The sequence below is a fragment of the Fistularia commersonii genome, chromosome 29 (genome assembly GCF_037954325.1).
Source record: "Fistularia commersonii isolate RoL2024-O1a breed Wild chromosome 29, RoL_Fcom_v1.0, whole genome shotgun sequence".
NCBI classification, from domain to species: Eukaryota; Metazoa; Chordata; class Actinopteri; order Syngnathiformes; family Fistulariidae; genus Fistularia; species Fistularia commersonii.
This window is the reverse complement of record NC_141312.1, coordinates 8052762-8071428: the sequence shown is the minus strand read 5'-3', so window position 1 is coordinate 8071428 and position 18667 is coordinate 8052762. Positions and strand designations below refer to the sequence as shown.

The window sequence follows — 18667 nt, the reverse complement described above, 5'->3', positions numbered from 1 at the left end:
AAAAACATAAAATTACATCTCAAGTTTCGACAGTAAAATAAGGACGAATTCCGGGGTAAAAATGAAAAAAATAATAAAGGTGAAGCGTCATTTGTTAGATGCAAATACATTGAAACAATCTTTTAAAATACTCTATACTCTTAAAAAAATACTCTTCGCGCATATCTCGAAAATTATGAAAATAATTGTATCTTACTGTGAACGAGACACATCAGTGACGCACAGACAGTTCTTATTTGGATGAATCTCATGCACATTTTTGACACCCAGCTGATTTTACTCCAATTTGGGTGTTTGTGTTAAACCGACAGGACCCACACGTTTAAATCCGCAATTTCTTCTGATAAAGGGCGTTGTTAATGCCCTTTCGAAGTAACTCTGGTGCTCCTAGAGGAAATACTTAAAAATCTTGGTTAATCCACACATGCAAGACATGTGTTGTCCACTAGGCTGTAGCATTAAGGTTACGTTGAAATAATCATTCGCCATACAATCATTTACTCCTGTCCTGGAAGATCTGTTACAAATTATTTCATACTCACATCATTAAACCTGAATTGGATTTGTACCATCTAAACATCAGCCTATACTATACTTTTTTATAAGAATAATAATTAAAAAAAAGGACGTGGTGTTACAGTTACATTGAAAGAAGCATTCGCTATAGAATCTGTCCTGGCAGACCTGTTACAAATTGTCTCATAATCAATTCATTAAACCTGTAAAAAATTTTACATCCAAGCATCAGGTTAAACTCTACTTTTTCATGAGAAATACAAAATCAAGCAAAATTAAACTGGTGATTAGTTTCCTTAATGAAGTCAAAAGTGTTAGTAGTACATCTATAAATATTGGACTTAATTTGTTTTTTGGACTTTGCAAAAATTTAAAATGGATTCACAGTCAAACAAGCTGGGTTAAAGGAAGCCACAATTTTGGAAGTCCTCCAGACATCAAACAGAGTCATATTAAACAAGCCATATTTATTCAGTAGCCATCAAAAGATTTCCATATTAACCAATTTTTAGTTATATGATGTCACGGTATGTAAACTGTACAAATTAAGTTTGACTAAAATATAATTTAGTACAAAATCACCATTTCAAACATGAATATTTAGATTTGCACGATATTTCAAACTGAAACACTCGTCAGGACAACTTGGAATAAATGCCCTTACGATGGAAAACTAAATTGTAGACGGCTAAAATGTAATTCATTAAAACAACAAGCAAAACCAACTTCCCCTCGCTTTTTATTCATTTCTTCTTTTTCTTCTTCTTTGGAGGCCCCTGATCTGAATCACTGCTGCTTCCGGAGTCTGAGCTGTCTGAGGATGAGGAGGAGGAGGAGGAAGACGAGGAGGAAGAGCTGTCATCATCGCTGTCACTGCTGCTGTCGCTGTCATCCGAGGAGGAGCTGGAGGAGTTGCTGCTGTCTGCCGATGAGTCACTTGAGGAGCTGTCTGAATCACTGCTGCTGTCACCGGAGCCTTTAACCCTGAGAGCAAGTGGCGCAAACAAACACAGATAAACCAACATACTGGGTTCAGATACTTTAACAAACACACAAAAAAAAATACATAAGTGAGGTTTCAAGAACCACCACATTGAAAACTTTCAACAGCTGCTCGAAAGAAACTAAGAGCAGATTCCACCGGGGCATCATGAGGGTATGGGTATTTTGGGGATCTTTGACACTTCTTGTGCCAGCCATATCTTTCTTACACCTGCTCTGATGACTGATAGCATCGATCTCTCCTGCCGACAGAGAAGCACTGCTACAGCAAAAACCTGATGGCACATCAGATTGATGCTGGAGCCCAGAGTGGAATGTTGCCAAGCAGGATTAGTAGTTTAAAGATAACTTCAGCCTTCAACTGGGATTTTAAGTAAAATGAAGCAGCTCAGTTTTTTTTTTTTTGGAGGGAATATTCTTGTGGTAACTTGTGCTGAAACATCAACATGCTCTAGGCCAATTAAAACCCATAAAAAAAGATCAGTTATAAAGAGCTGAACATGAGAAATTACTCGCAAGTAACGAGGCAGGTCCCTTGCAAAGGGAGTCGCCTGCTGGTCTCCATGCTTGCAGTACTGCTGGTGTCTTATTGTTTTTATTTTAGCCGTGACTAAGTTCATTGTTATTTGTTCATGAATTTTATGGTCGATTTAATCCTCACTGAGACCAAGTAACTCACTAAAGCCCTCTAATTAATAATTAAGGATTCTGGAGGCATTTTTTTATTTAGCCCTCTTTATTTAGCAATGCTTTACCTGGCAGAGTGACGGTAACATAAATTTATATGCCGTAAGAATACATGAGAGTAATATGATCATTTTCAATAAAATCTACAGCTGTGCTGTGGATTTCATTGAACACCTTTTCCTGTGTCTTAATGTAAGAATCTATTGCACTCTAATGTTGAGCTAGTGATATTGTTAAGTTGTCTAATCAGTCACTTGTATCTTTTACACATTGACATTGTCACTAATTTTTCTCATCCACCTTTCCAACCTGCCTTTGAGCAGCAGCTGCAGTGTCTCGCCTGTCTCTATTGCACATTTATAATCTGCATAATCATTTAGGAAAATTGTTTGTTATTTCGAGTGGAGCTTTGGAAGTTAGCGTGTGACCGCGTGGTGCCAAGTCCAGCCCTTCGAAGAAAACCAACGTTTAATCAACAACTTAATAACTAGCTTAATGATTCCGCTGCCGCTCACTTAAGAGATATGGGGCTGTCAGGAGAGATGGTGAAATGAAAACTGTGTAAAACACTGGTTATTAAGGCCCCTTTATTGAGTCAAACATGAAATGCCAAGAAAAGGTTACCTTTTGATGGAAAGATACCAGCTGCAAAGTCCACCAGCCCTTCTGACGTGTGTACTTAGCAATTATCTATTATTAACAAGGCTCGGGAAAATCTCCCTCGGGCAAAGAGTGAGAAGAAAACTACTAGCAAGACCATTTTATCTGTCTGTCTACGTGAAATCACAAGATATAAACATCCATTAATTGAATGTGCAAATGGCTGATCAGATTAACAATAAAATAAAGCATCCCCAACATGACGAGCCTGTTATTGTTACCAACAAACTGCTTAAAATAACAAATTATTAAAGAACAATCTCATGTTAAGGTATTATTTACGTTACTCCGGGTGTTATCTTACAGTTACATGACAATAGCTTAAACATCATTTGGTGATGACTTCTTTTGAAAGGAGCTCTACGGTCAGTAAGCTTTTATTTCAAACAAACAAGAATCAGCCCTCACATGGCCTGCATGGGAGCCAACATCCAAACCCATTTAACCGTCCTGTGATTACATTTGCATCTGAGGGAATGATCAGTCCATCATAAATTTGCGTCTAATTACAAGAAGCCCGCTGAATAAATGTGTTTCATTTTCCCTGCACTGTTTCTTGTTAAAGACTTTGTACATTGCTTCTCGTGTATTAGATGTAAGTGTGTATTTCTATCCTGGAATGCCTTTGGCAATGAAGAAAAAATAATTATTGTTTGACTTTTCTGTTTCCTGGTAAACTATTAGTTTTGGCCATTCATGTAAAATCCACAGATGAATTGATGACAAAAGGCTACACCAAAAGCACATGCAGTAAGAAAACAAAATCAAATCATTTTCTAATTTGTGGTATTGCATAACTCAAACGAGGACACTTGGAAATCTCATTACAAGTCTAATCCAGTTTTTATGAATGAAAAAGGCAAAACAAATGGCACAACCTCAAGTGAGTTCAACAGTATCGCTAACTATAACTTTCAGCCTATCACCAACATTTGTTGAAAAACACATTTTCTTCCGAAAAGAAAGGGAAAGAAGACAGAGGGGACAGTAGGTCTGTTGCACAACATTCAAATACCATATCACTCAGTCTAATACAGCATAACACTGTAGAATTATAATTACCGCAATGGGTTTACTTACTTATTTTTAATTTTCTTCTCATTGGAGCCCTCTCTTCCTGGTCTGTAGCGGGGAGAAAAACAGTCTTAACACTTGTAACAACATAAAATAACTAATATAATACAACTACTTCAAAACTCCAAAAACATCCAGTTAAGCAAAAGACAAATTACCGGCTTTTGGATCAAGCTTCACATTCATTTTTTTTTTTGAGCTGCCAATTACATTTACGCTAATCAATAGCAATCTATCTGACTGATAGATCAGATGTCAATTAAAATGATAGCAATTCAAGGTTATGTCATCAGTAATTTTTAAAAAGCTTGGTTTTGAAAGTGAATTTAGAGTTGCAAACAAAATAAAGAGTACATTTGCGTAATATACATGCTATAAGATTACAAAGAGTTGAATTAACCACTACAATTATAGAATTTAAAAAAACGGCTAGATGTTAAATCTATAAACAATGAGTCGCAATGATCACACAACCTGTCTTGTGCCATTGATTATTATGGATTTATGTATCACAAAAAACCCATTTCATTATTCAAAAACTGAAATATTTAAACTGACATTGTCCCTTAAAAGAGAAATACGTATTAACAGTATTGTGCAATAATTTTAAATTCTAGCAATAACTTGAAATTGTCCCTTAAAAGAGAAATATGCGTTCACAATTTTGCGCAATCATTCTACATTCTAATACAACAATGCTTTGGTGCTCTAACAGATTAACACCACATTGTGTCTTGGAATTTTTTGAACCAATCGGTCATCAAATATTTTGTAACTAGAACATTGTAACAGTGATTGGTGACTTGGCTCTGTTCATTTCCCATTGGCTGATGACACACAACCAGGAAGCACGATTTCACATCATCTTATTGTGACACCAACGATGTGTATACAATATGAAGAAATGAGGATCTCATCTCTAAGTCCTGTCTTTCACTACTGGCACAGGATTAGTCGTCCTAGTATCTGGCTACCTTTAAAATGTGCATATATTCATTGGAGATGATCATTGATAAAATAAATATATATATATATATATATATATATATATATATATATATATATATATATATATATATATATATATATACACACACACACACAATGTGAAGGTTGATTTCATTCTCCATACTCAGCCCATAATTGCCTGCACAGCATATTTATCTCATTGCAATCTTCTTTTTTTCAGGGCACATCATTCAGGAAATTACTTCTTTGGCCTGAAATCTGGACCCATGTTAAGTTTCCACATACATTTAAAACTTTTTGAGTTACTTAATTTACAGGACTGTGCTGACAAAATAATGCCACAAACAGATATATATGACCATAAACACAGTGACAAAATATTAGTTAAATAGAAGGCACTGATCTTAAATGAAAGGAAATTACACTGCAAACATTCCTTGTGTGACCACATAGTTGTGGTCGTTTTTCGTTGCCCGCAATCACACCAATATTAACTGAAGTGGAAAATCAGTCTGTACTATGGAATGAATGTCCTTCAAAACAAATGTCCAACAGCGCTTTTCTAGTAATGTTTAATTAAGTAAGGTTCACCTTCAATAGAAAGATTTGCATATGTGTGGCCTGGTTAGATGAATGACATTCTCTTTTGCACCATGGGGACACCCAGATACAGGTGCGTTATTTACCTAGAAGACCAGGATGCATCATGGGAAGAATGCTAGCTGACAGAAGCAATGCAATACTTGGAATAGTATTCTGCTAGGAAAACTGGGCTCCTGACATTTTTATAGATGCTACATGACACATACAAGCTACCTAAACATTGCTGTCAGCAAACTACAAAATCTAATGGAAAGGGAACTTCCCAATGGGAGTAGCCTCTTTAAGCTGGATTGAGATACACTGCTAGACTGCAAAAACAGTTCAAGGGTGTCACAACGAACCCTTATGTCTCTTATTTGTTGAATGCGAGATTGGACATTTTGAGGAATACCGATGTGGGCAGAAAAAAAAAAGAGCGGAATAACACATGAATAAATCACATTTAAATCAAACCAGGGGTTCGCTCAAAGATGAGTCAGACACACGGCTTAATCAAAAGCAACTCCAAAATGTTTGTTTAACAAACTAGTCAGCAAAAGCCTGCCGCACCTAGCCAAGCAGGGAACTGAGGGAGCCGTCTTACCCCATGATGCTGATGGATGCACTTTCTATCTCCTTGAGTTTCTTTTTCATCTCAATTGTTCTGGAGGGTCTGTGTACATATTTTCGCTTCCCGGTGCATTCATACGTCCAGTGTCCCATCTCCAAACACTTCTGACAACGTACATTTTGCTTGTTTGCCTCTCTGGAGGGAATGAGAAAGAGAGAGAGTACATTTTATGGCAGTAATTAATTTGACAATCAATAGTGTGGCTCTGTCGGAAAAGCAGATGTCCCGCCATTCGGAAAGTTGTTGGTTAAAAAACCTGGCTCCTCTTGTCTGCAACTGTCCTTGAGCAAAAAACTGATCCCCCATTCATTCCCAAGGCAATTAGCGCCTTAGATGCCACCTCTGCTGTTGTCGGAGAGTGAATGTAATCCAACTAAAGTGTTCTGAAACTGAAATGTGATGAAATTGCTCTATAAGTGGATACCATTTACCGTTTCTGAAATTGTGCAGCTACGTTACTACTATCTGACAATGAAAGATTTCAACCTATTCAAGGATTTCTTGAGTTGCCTCCAACCATTTGCTAGGTGAAACACATTTCACTCAAAATTGCCAGTCACATAGTCTGCAATGTGTGTAGGTATATTTGCACCACAACTCTACATGGATACAAGCAAAACATCACATGCTATTTTCCTGATATCCAGCTTTGGACCAAAGTGTCGAGGGGAAATTTTATACAACAGACTTTCCCAAGATTGTAATATATACAATTCATAATTCAACTTTTTACACACTGAATCCCTGAAAGGAAAACATCTCTGTTTTTTTAGCATTCTTTGACAGTTTACCCTGATTTATTACTGTTCTTCTCACTAAATTCACTTCACCTCAGAAAAACCAAAGCCTCAGCTGGCATTATATCCGGTCTGTGTCGAACAATTGTGTGATAAAAGAGGAACTCCTTGATATTGTGCCATTAAAAGACACAACCCATGGCATAGATGTGAAAGAAATGGTGGGACCAGCATTTGCGAAAGATAATCTTCCCATATAGAAACTACCTGCATTAGCCATTGGACGACAGCTACTTTGGAACTGTGAAAGAGCTTGTGCAAAAGGCTGTGCAAAGCTGAACAAACTTTTCCAGTTTTGGAATTTTCACTGTATCACATACAGGGAGTAACTGTCAAAATCACTGAAATAAGACAACCTGATGGCTGGAAACTACATTTGCCCACATGTGCTTAACCACAGGCAATCCAAGAATGTCATGGCCAAGTTGGACCAAGGTCCTCCGGGTGACCTGGCACTACAATGCACTGTGAGATGTCTGTCAGAAGGCGAGGTACTTTCTCGCTTCAATGAGTTAATGGATTATGGATCTGGCTTTTTTGATTGGCAAGCTTTATCATTTGGACATACTGAACCAAACTCTGCAGGGTAAGTTAATAATTCTGCCTGACCTGGTGCAAAATGTGTTTGCAATTGCCAAAAAACTGAAGCTGTTCAAGACACATATTCAAAAGGATGATTTAAGGCATTTTCCCACTGCTTAAAGCCAGAGGGCAAGTCACCAGCGCTGCCTTGAATAAGCAAATAGTAAGATATGTAACAATGGTTGAAAACCGGTGTGAAAATTTTGTGACCTAGTTCCGTGATCCACAACTGGAAAGGCCACAGATTACATTCCTTGTCGACCCATTTAATGTGGAGACGGCCTTTTTCAAAGTCCCACTGGTTACAGATGAGACTGCGGCTGAGTTGGAGATAATCTTTGTGAAGATGATAAACAGAAACCAGCTTTAAGGGAAGAGACCACTAAGTTCTAGAAAAGTGTGCCAAATTGAAAAATACCACAATGTCAAATAGGCTGCGCTTAAGATACTTTCAATTTCTGGGTCGACATACATCTTCGAGTTAGTGTTTTCTACCCTGAAACGTGAAATTTAAGCATTGATCTGTTCTAACAGGACACACATGAAAGAACTGCTTCAAGTAGCAACAACTGACAACAAACTAAATTTAAAAACAATGGCTCGAGGCAAAAATTGCCAGAAATGTGACCCAGCAACATGTACGGCAAAAGAAAAAATGCTGTTAAAATGGATTCTGTCCCCTTATAAATGAATGTCAGTTTTGAGAAAAAAGGTATTTCTAAAGCTAATTTTATTCAATGTATTAAGAATCTTTTTGTTCAGTTTTTAATTGAATTGGTACTTTTTGGAAAAGCCATGCATCGTGCACAAAATGTTAATTATTTAAATGACTGGCCTGTGGTCTTAAAAATGTAGGAGTCAGTTTAGGTTATTACCATGTTGATGTGTAACATTTACAGTTAATCTTGGGGTCAAGGTCTCTGTGTGAGAGTGAGAGAAAACGATGGGGGCAGTTCATATGTGCCAATGTATGTGATGGCTTTTTGCACAAACAAAGCAAGAAATATGGCTCTTAGTCTCGAACTGGTTGGCCAACTCTAATCAAGATAGATGAGTGATTTATAGATTAAAAAATACATTTTCCCCCTCCCTGATCTGAAATGCTATCTATCTGAATCATTCTAATGAGCACTAGGCTGCAGGATTTTGGAGAAACTTGCAGTAGAAATGTCTGCACCACTCAAATTTCATGGGTCTGGATGGAGCTTATTTTTGTATGTTTGAGCTTCAAGACTCAAAACCAAAGCATCTCATGGTCAAGCCATTCAAGAAAAATGACACAAACAGTTGTTTTAAGGGAGAGTACATGTCTATACTAAAACTGCAAGAGGACATTCTGTGGAAAAACTCTGAAAAGAATGCAAAATCAAAATTTCGTTAATGAACCGAATAAATAATAATATGCAGAATTCATCCCATACAGCAATTAATATCTCCCTCATGACAACAATACAATATTTTGACATACATACATAGATAAATTATTTACTGTTACATGGACGCCAGAAAATCTCATCATTTATCCTGTTACTGAGGATTAAACGGAATGGAGTAAAAATATTTTGATAGTTGTGGTCAGAAATAGATACGTGGGTAAAAAATCGTGTCGAAAGGAAGGCGCCGGACAACAGAGCTGGATTTGAACCCTCCAGTTTTCAAGTATAGGATATTTAACGACAACAAAGCTTAACGAGCACAGTTGACTTTTTGTTAATACACAACAAATAAAGGAAAAGAACACGGATTCGTTTAGTTTTTATTGAATATACTCACGCTTGCCTCCTGGCTATTATTCTGTGCATGGGGGTTGCCATGTTTCCGTTTGAGTTCTCTTCTTCGTTGGTAAAATGCTAACACCTACTTCCGGTTACCGAATGTTCGTGGCGCCTCCAACCGAAGGCCGCAACTCTTCGGAGGTAAACAAAGCTTCACTTTTCACCGCCTTTCGATTCGTCACACCGAAAGAATGATCTTCACCGTATAAAACACGGTTTGTCTGGAAAAAAAGAATGGAATCAAATAGGAAACGCTGAAAGTTGACACATTTCACAGCAATTCGGCTGAAATGGCAACGGGAACACACAACATCCGACAGAGGAATTATGGAGCGATAAAGGCACGAATCAATTAGCATGTAATTAATTCTTACCTAGTTTTATGCATAAGTATAAACCACAAGTACTACCTTCCCTTTGTAATCAAAGAGGCTATTTTGTTGGGAATCCCAATACGAGGACTGACGTTATCGTTTAACGTCATTCCTGCTGTACTTGTATTTACATTAATAACCACCAGATGGCATTATTCGCTCTAACGGCAACCTGTTGAATATTGAGTGGGTCAATATGTGAAATTCTGAGTGGAGGCCATAGAGGCAATTGTCAGACAATTTCAAAATTATTTTAAGAGGAACGGACTTACTTGATATTCAATAAAGTAACAGGACAGGAGACTATATTGGTAGATATTAAGAGTTTGGGCCACATACTGGGCTGAATGATCCTCAGAGACAAGGAGAACTATGGTTGTTTTCTCTCAATATCATATGTTTTTGAGCAAAACAAAATTTATTGATTTTCTGGAGCAACACAATAATATGTATTTATTTTATGTCAGCACTTACATGCATTAAAACTGAAAATGTCCAGGGTTACAGGACACTCACATGTCATGCAAACAACAGGGGAAATTCAAAGTAAAATTTAATTTATTAAATTTATAAATTTATTTATATACATAGTGTGGCAAAAGGAAATTCACAAGTGACAGAAGTATAGACAGTTTATTAAATAAATTGGAGACATTTAACTCCAGTCCAGTGCAGAGAAGGACTTTTTTTAGAAGAAGAGGAATAATACACAAAGTAGATGTACTACTGAGCAGGATTAGGATTATTGAGCACAGTAATCTGACTAGTACACTGTTTATCACACAAAGTCATGTGACTTCCTTTATGGAAATAGTACTGAAGGAAATGTTTTTATCTCCTTTATATCTCCTTTTTTATCTCCTTTTGATTTTAGATGACATTTCAAAGTAAAATTGAATTGGTAATCTGATTTTGAAAGCAATGAACAGAAGGGTGGGGAGGGGGTGAAGAAAATAGAATGGTGAACTTGGATCACAATGAATACAGAGGGAAGACTGAGGCAAGAGCTCTGGTTACCAAACATCAGAAGATGAAGAAAAAGAAAAAGAAGCATTATCTATGCTCGCAATACTTGTGTTCATAGGTGTGTCGTTCTATATGCATATTGATTACAATCAAGTTCCAGTGTCAGCATCAGTGGCTGTTTGTCACTGCAGTCATTGCATCCTGTGTGTATGTGTGTGTGTGTTGGGGGTGGGGTGTTAAAGCTTATTAATGTAAGACTCCAAATATGAGGTGATCATCTCCTCATCCCTGGGAAATTGTAATTAAAGCAGCATCTTCAAATCAGGTGTGAAATTAGGATCCTCTTGATTTTCTAATTGGTCATAATATGAATTTTTGATGGACTGTAAATGTCAGTAGTACAGATATATAAGATATGTGCTAATGATGCAATCAACACCTCCAGCAAAAATATACATGGATATACATGGATGAATAAAGTTAATTAATTTGTGAAACCACTCTTTCAGTCATGGAAATTTGCCATAATATAAAGTCAATATACATCAAATTGTATCCTCTGTAACATAAACATACGGTAATAGGGTAACTATGAAAATGAAATTAACTTATTCTGAAATGTGTTTAAAAAAAGGCCTATCTATAAATGCAGTAAAGAAAAGGTGTTGGGATTTAAACTTTAACAAATATTGACTGGAAATTTAAAAAAAAAAAAAAAAAAAGGTCAGAATACCCATATTTTTGTAGTAATTTTTTGAATTCTATCAATGGAGTTTTAAAAAAATCTGGCTGACATATTTATGTTACCTGAACATTCATATGATTTCCATTTATTATAATGTATGAAATAGCACACCTGATTTTTGTAGGGTATCATGGATTTTATATTCTACTTTCAGACATACCAAGCCTCCGTGCTCGTTGCAAGGAAATGTTCTGCGTACAGTCGACATCCAGACAGTTGCATTACCACCCCCTCAAGGTTCTACCCCTCCCTCCATGTTCATTTCTGTCAAAGGTGTCAAATCCATTTGTTGCCCTGCTTTTTTTCTGCCTCTATCTTCAGCTCTATCCTTCCTCAGCCATCATTGCTTTCAAACTGAGTGATCAAGTCAAATTGTCTGAAAAAGACCCAATTATGCATTTGATGCCCTCAGAACTGTCTCCTTATCATAATATTGAATAAATCCAGACACACCATTTTAACAGTTGTGCACCTTCCCCTTTTTCCAGTTTTTATCTTTTGTTATTTTCTAGGTTGCCCGGATGTGTGAATGAGACGATCAACTGGTCCAGGGTGTGACCTGCCTCTTGTCCAATAATAGCTGAGGTAGGCTGATGAGTGCAGCATAAGCGATAGATAATGAATGAATGTTACTTTTTTCCACACCTTCCCACTGACATTCTTGACTTCCACATCAGACAAGTGGTGGATAGTTCCATCTTGTCCCTTCCTCCAAATTGTGTGTGAGTTGTGTGTCTTGCTTTTTTATGTCACTGTCTCCCTCAACATATCCTTCCATATTGTTTTCAGATGGTCTTTGATGCAGCTAAAATTGTAGTCTGATCTTTTTCCTATCAAGTCTTTCTATCTCTGTCAGTCCATTAAGCGAAATTAGCTGCTTGTCAATATCCTAATAATGTGATATCGTAGAAATACATATCTTTCACCAACTGGATAATGATCAATTTGGATAAGTCCTTCCAGAGATCATTCTCAAATCACATGTCATGATGTTTGAAACCAAGCCAAGATAAACCACACATTAATTCCCTCAGATAAATATTCTTGTCACTGTTCATTAAACAACCGAATGCTTTTTCAACTAACGACGAGGAGACTTAACTAGTCTGTGCACGTCACACACTGCTGCTTTCAAAAATATACACCAAAGTCCAATTTAAATGTCTTAACAGCTCTGGATATCTACTACTAAATATCAGTTCATGACACCTGTTGGTCCATCAACCACATGCACTGAGTCATCCCTTCACCTCTTGCTATAAGACCTCAAATAATTTCTTTGCAACATTATGATTACCTCAGCATACTTGGAAATTGAGGGCAAACTCCTTGAAGTCATAGCATCACATCCCTTGCAGTTTGTATTGGACTTCACTATATGTGTAACTAATACAAATATTGGTGTTTGGGGAGCAGAGTTTCTCCGTACGTTTCATTTTTGAATTTTCCTGTAATTCACTTGCACCAACACAAGGAGTTATTGCAGAAGTTAAAGGATTTCATCCACCAAATTCATTCTTTCCTACTCTTTCAATCCTGGAAATTTGACCATTTCTACAATTGTCATTTTTTGGGAAGTTTCCATCTCCCAGCAGCCTTGTGTGTCTGACTTCTCCACTCCTTTTCAAATAAAGTTAGTTAATTACATCCTGTCATACTTCTCTACCCACCCCCTTTGCTCACCACCATCTGGCTTGTGGGTCTTAATCTCCCATCACTTTTCTCATTTACAACCATGCTTTCATGATCTACCTCACCGGGATCCTCCAAGGAACAGAACAAGAATAACTGAGAGCCAGACTCCTGCAGGCTGTTGGCCTGGTAACTCCAAAAAATGTACACAACCACCAATTCCAGAAGTACTGGTCTACAAATGTCCTGAGGAGGATGACTGACAGAGACAGGGTACCGTCATGGCCAACAAAAAATCCTTGGTTATATTCAGGAATCTAAACTGAATGGCATCAGATGTTCAAAAAGAAAGCCTTAAAACTGAGTCCTACCAACTAATCATGACTCTGTTGTCATGACAACTGACTGCCTATTGTTGCTGGTACTCTTTTTTACATTTAGGCAGTGCTTTACAAAGAAGGTGAGTAGATGAATGGGAGAATGGATGTTCTGATTACAATAGTTTTAGTCCCACATGAAAGCACAAAAACTGCTATGTTGGGATTGAGAAAAGATGGGGGCGGCTTGCAACAACTATGGTTACACACAGTGTAGTACCAAGCAACAGTAGCTTTTGGCAAAAAAACAAACAGGAAAAAACAGGATCAGGGTAGAATACTTTGTTTTATCACAAACAACGGGAGCATTTCTTAAATTGAAAACCTGTTAAATAAATGAGTGTTTAATATGCAAATGGGGGAAAGTCAGATGTCAGATGACCCACCGGGTCTAATGCAATCTTACAGACACAGTCAGGGGGGGCAGATGTCACAAAGGAGATTTGGGGGAGCCATTATGTCACACAGAAGTTTTGAAAGGTTGCCTTTGTTTAGCTTTTTTTGGGTGGTGTTCGAGGGGGTTGGTATTACAACTCTATGAACCACTTAATTTGTCCTAGGAAAAGCAAAACACAATGTCATCCTCTTTACAAGGACAGTGCTAATACGAACTTATCTTCATTAAGGGCTTACATGAGTAAACACTGCAATGTAAACCTTTTCTGATTAACCTCACCTTAATAAGCTCCCACTTTCTTTAAGTACACAAGAAAGAATTGAATTAAGACATGTTTACTATTCCAGTCTTGGTCACGTTGTTTGTATTTTATGCAATAAGCAAATCTACATCCACCATCCAGACGGTTTTAAGATTCCAGTTTGTCAGCATACTTATTTACAGCAGAAAACAAACTGACTTTTTTGGGAGGGAAAACAAACTTTCACTTGTGTGAAAGAAACAGCCTCAAGGAAGGGTTTGGACAGGCACAAACAATCGCCATTAAAAAAAGAGAGTTGATAGAGAGCTACGTTAAACCTGTATCTTATATTCAGCATGCATGACAAAAGCTCAGAGCAAAGCAGAAGCCAAAACCAAAGACCCTATGGGTCCAACTAATATAAATCTTTATACAACCATTGTAAAATTATACTGCTCTAGTTTATATTGAGGTAGGGGAAAAACAAAACAAAGCATGTAATCAATCTTGAATTCCATGAATATGGAATTTATATTAGTATGGAACATTGATGTGGAATGGAGAAAGCAAACTTCCTGGAATAACCAGCTATTTTGTAAATTAATTGCATGGCATTTATGCCAAAAATATATACTTTTTTAAATTTTAAACTGTTTATGTATCCAGATTTTTTTAAGCGAGTAAGAAGGTATATACTTCTGATGTCTGAATGTTCTCCAATATGCAATTACAATAATTACAACTGACCAAAAATACCATTAAGAGGAAACACTTTAAAATGAGTTTTCTTTTTGTAATCAACACTCACAACAATAAATTAAATTCCCAAATGCCTGTGTGAACACTGGAGGTTCTTGAACAGGCAGAATATTAACATTATTACCCACCAATACCCTCGCTGTGAAGTAGTGTATCCTAAACCAAAACTTAATTAGTTGCCCACTAGCACAAGGTGTATTATAAACAATATTATAATATGATCAACATTAGCAGAAAGTCACAGCCTTGTTAATACCAGTGTTGTAATGATACTTTTTAAGTGTACTTCCTTTTCCCCTCCCCTGAGCGTAATGATTCAAGAAGGGAAGCCAGGTGTTAATGGATTTCTTGATGAGAAAAATTCAGCGACAACACTAAATCGGTCAGCAGAAATTCGGAAAATGTAGCAGAAATGTATCTGAATCAAGGTCATAGTTTGGCGATGGGTAATGGTAAACACAAACAGTCTTGAAGTTGAATCGAGACGCACAATGCACTCAAAGTCCAGAAGAGTAAATCACATTGGATAACATCAATATCCTTTAGGAATATAATAGGTAATAAGGAAAGGCATGGTTATTCATCTGTGAAAAAACATCTAAAAACATGATCAGACTTACCAAAGAAAGTTTAATTCAGCGGCTGATAATTTGTGCTCGATCCAGTAAGACGTATCATCGCTTGGAGTCCATCTTAGCTGACATGAAATTCCCAAAATCCACTTTCTATTTTCATGTTGTTTCCATTAAAGTGTGCATCCAAAGTGAAAGGTGTGTGGAAGTGTTGCCCCTTGAGTGCTTTTTCTCTTCCTTCTTTTTTTTCCTTTTCTTCCTCGTCCCACTGGTGAGATTTTAGGGCGGTTTTCATTGTCGGCCCTTTTGAGTCCCCCCTGTGTCGACTGCTGTTAAAGTCGCCTTTAAAGTCAAACTGTTCTTTTTGTTTTTATTGTTGGCGAGGTTATACGGTACTGCTTTCCCTTTCTTGCCAATTTCAAAATCCATTCCTTTTCAGCTCTCTTACTTTCTTTCTTTCTTTGGTAGGAGGGGGCTCACATTTTAAAGCAGGCAGTGATGCCACAAAGGGAACAGTCATGTTACACAGTTGAAAATAGCCGTCTTTCTGACCTATGTACGACTCCGGTCTTTAATCTTCTTTTTCCTTCAGTCCTTTTTTTTCTGACACACATTATAGAATAGGCTGTGATGTCGCAAGGGGGATCATGATGCCTCCGATGCAATTGCTCAACCCTCCGACAGCCGGGAAAACATCGTTACTCATTTATAAAGTAAACAACTCAAGCATATTTATCCACACAGCAACATCTCCATATACCAGTACATTGCCACTCTTTCATACATTTGTTGTATTCTGTGAAAATGTGACCTCATGGTCTATCTTTCATTCATTTTCCTTGCACATAATAAGAATATTTTCCACAAATTCAGCCTCATGATTGCAAAGACTTGATGGGTGTATTCCAGTAATTTTTTTTTTTTTTTTTTGTTTAAGATGACTTGTGTCCAGTCATCAACTTTGATTCTCCTTTCAATTGTCAACGCTTCTTGTAATATTCCTTTCTCTGTTCTGCCTTTCATTGCATGATCGAATCCTGTCTCATCCAATAAGCCTCTTTCCACGCAACACTTTTTCCCATAATTGTTATGATTGTGAGCTAACTGCTCACCTCTATTCCTGCCTTGTTTGCACTTTCATTTCAGATGATGCTGCCATATTCTGCAACCCATAAGAAAGACATTTCTCTTATGGGTAAATAGATCTCATTGAGCAGATCCCAATGTCCCTGTGATGAACCCACTTTAATGTATGTAAACGCTGACACAGAGCCTCTACAGATTTATATGTTGCGGTTGGCCCTTTCACTTTATTCAAATACACTCATGGCCAACAACTCAACTCGTAAATGCACTCAGATACTGAGATTTTTTTTTTTTGCTTAACTGAGGATGACAACTGCAGCCTCTTTGGTTTCTGTTTGAGGATCCTTTGATCCGCCAGTATACAGTCTTTTTACTTATACTCTCTCAAGTTGTAATATGCAGTCACTAGATCTGCAGTCCTCTTACAGCGTTTGATATCAAGACACCCGAAACTTATGCAATTAAAACTGAACAGGCCAAATCCCTCTCATGCAAACCTATTTTGCACTCTCAAAAATCATTAACTGCTTGATTACCATATCCTCTTGTAGTCATCCATCCATTGGCTTAAGATCGATGCAGTCACAAGTTTAGCAACATTTCAGTGGCCTTAACTTCAACGCACGAAGTGGTGCAATTCTCACTGTTCCTGAGCAAACTTGAAGTCTGAGCTTGTATTAGAGAGTGCTCTTCAGAACAAAGACTATCCTTGCATGAGAGCTAAATTAGAATTATGCGAAATTTATTCAAAGAACAAATCGGTTGAATTCAGACCAAATTGTGAAATTCTTCCTAAAACTTTAGATCCTGAATTTAATAGAGGACTTTATCCTACACTTTGCTCATGACTAACCTTACCACTCCAAGCTGGAAGCTCTCGCTGCAAAATTTCAGTGTGCCTGCACAACTACAGTTAAAAATCTTGAATCTTAAACTTGCTGATTCTACAGTTTTATGCAAAAAGCTTGTCACGGTTGCTTGAGATTTCAAGCTATTTCGTAGCAAGTAGGAGGGAGAAACTAGACATTGCGTGCTTTTCGGGATCCTGGATAAAACAAACTTGGCTTTTGTGTCGTGAAGATATGTGGCAGTAAGGTGAGATCGCAGGGAGGGGAAAAGGAGATTGAGGAAGGAGCTGTTCTATTTCACAAACCAATGTATCCCATAGAGGATTTTAGGGTCTGGAATAATCAAGACAATGTTGCTGGTACAATACGGTAAGGAGGGAAGAAGATGGTGATTCGTAAATTACAGCAACCCATGCAAAGGTCTGAAGTCAAACTTTAGGAGAGAGAGTCTTGGACAGGACATATTGTGGAGTAACTATTCTAATGGAGACAAAATGCAGATGTGACCCAGATACAAATATGCAGTGAAAAGAGCGGTTCCTAAGTGAAATGTGTAAAAGGATGGCAGAAGCACAAGGACAGATGTAAATACAGGCGAATGAGATCTATTGGATATGATCTACAAACCACTTATAACATCTCAATCAATTTCTATAACCAATGCCAAGACAGGGGAACAAAGTGCCGTGCTGTAATAATCAGTATAAAGATGCATTCAAACAACTCCAAAGAACTCTGTTGATTTTCAACATTTTTCTGTGAAGCAAGGCTCTGTTAGCTACAAGAAAGATAATAAGTCACACACTTATGATATGAATGGTAAAAATAATGAATGGTAAAAATATACTCTTTGGAGGAAACAGGTATAGCGGCCAAGTACAAAAGTGCCTTCAGGGAGGGATTATACTGTATGTATCTGCTGATGTGTCTGGGTGATGACATCAGAAAAACTCAACTAAACAAAGATTTGATTATTGCAGTGTTATTTTATGTCTAGGAGTGACAATGCAATGTAAAGGGGTGCTTCTTATGAAACTGGAATTTCGACAGAAGTCTAAGGACATCCATTCAGTGTGTTCTATGGGTAAAATGCCACTGATAGCAGATCAGATAAGAGTTTATGGCAAATTGGTTTGGGGTGTGAAACCCATTCAAGCTTTAGAAAATCCTCAAGTTCACTTGAAGTTTATATCATGTTTGACACAATATTAAGAGCAACATCAAGGCAGTACATATTGAAAATAAAGAAAGTCCAGCCACAAAGTCCGCAGGCATAATGGGTTTTCAAATAAAGAGCATGGGGCTGCAGATGATTTCCCTTGCTGTCATTGGCCTTTTAGTGAAAAACATTTAATTGTCTAAGATTTGGTGCATTTTAGCTATTTGCCATGTTTA

The 18667-nt window shown here is 37.3% G+C and overlaps 1 protein-coding gene across 2 annotated transcripts; it reads right to left on the bottom strand.

The window, feature by feature from the left end:
- Positions 1-982: 982 nt before the first annotated feature.
- On the bottom strand, positions 983-16872 carry zcchc10 (zinc finger, CCHC domain containing 10). Of its 2 annotated transcripts, none has more exons than XM_086177124.1 (5): positions 15387-16872; positions 9274-9496; positions 6095-6256; positions 3946-3987; positions 983-1500 (listed from the first exon to the last, which is right to left on the bottom strand). In XM_086177124.1, the coding sequence occupies exons 2-5, from the start codon at positions 9312-9314 to the stop codon at positions 1260-1262; spliced, it is 486 nt and encodes a 161-aa protein (XP_086033250.1). In that variant the 5' UTR covers positions 9315-9496; positions 15387-16872; the 3' UTR covers positions 983-1259. The 2 variants fall into 2 exon arrangements, with proteins under 2 accessions (XP_086033250.1, XP_086033252.1); XM_086177126.1 differs by lacking the exon at positions 15387-16872 and adding an exon at positions 9650-9755.
- Between the last annotated feature and the right edge of the window lie 1795 nt (positions 16873-18667).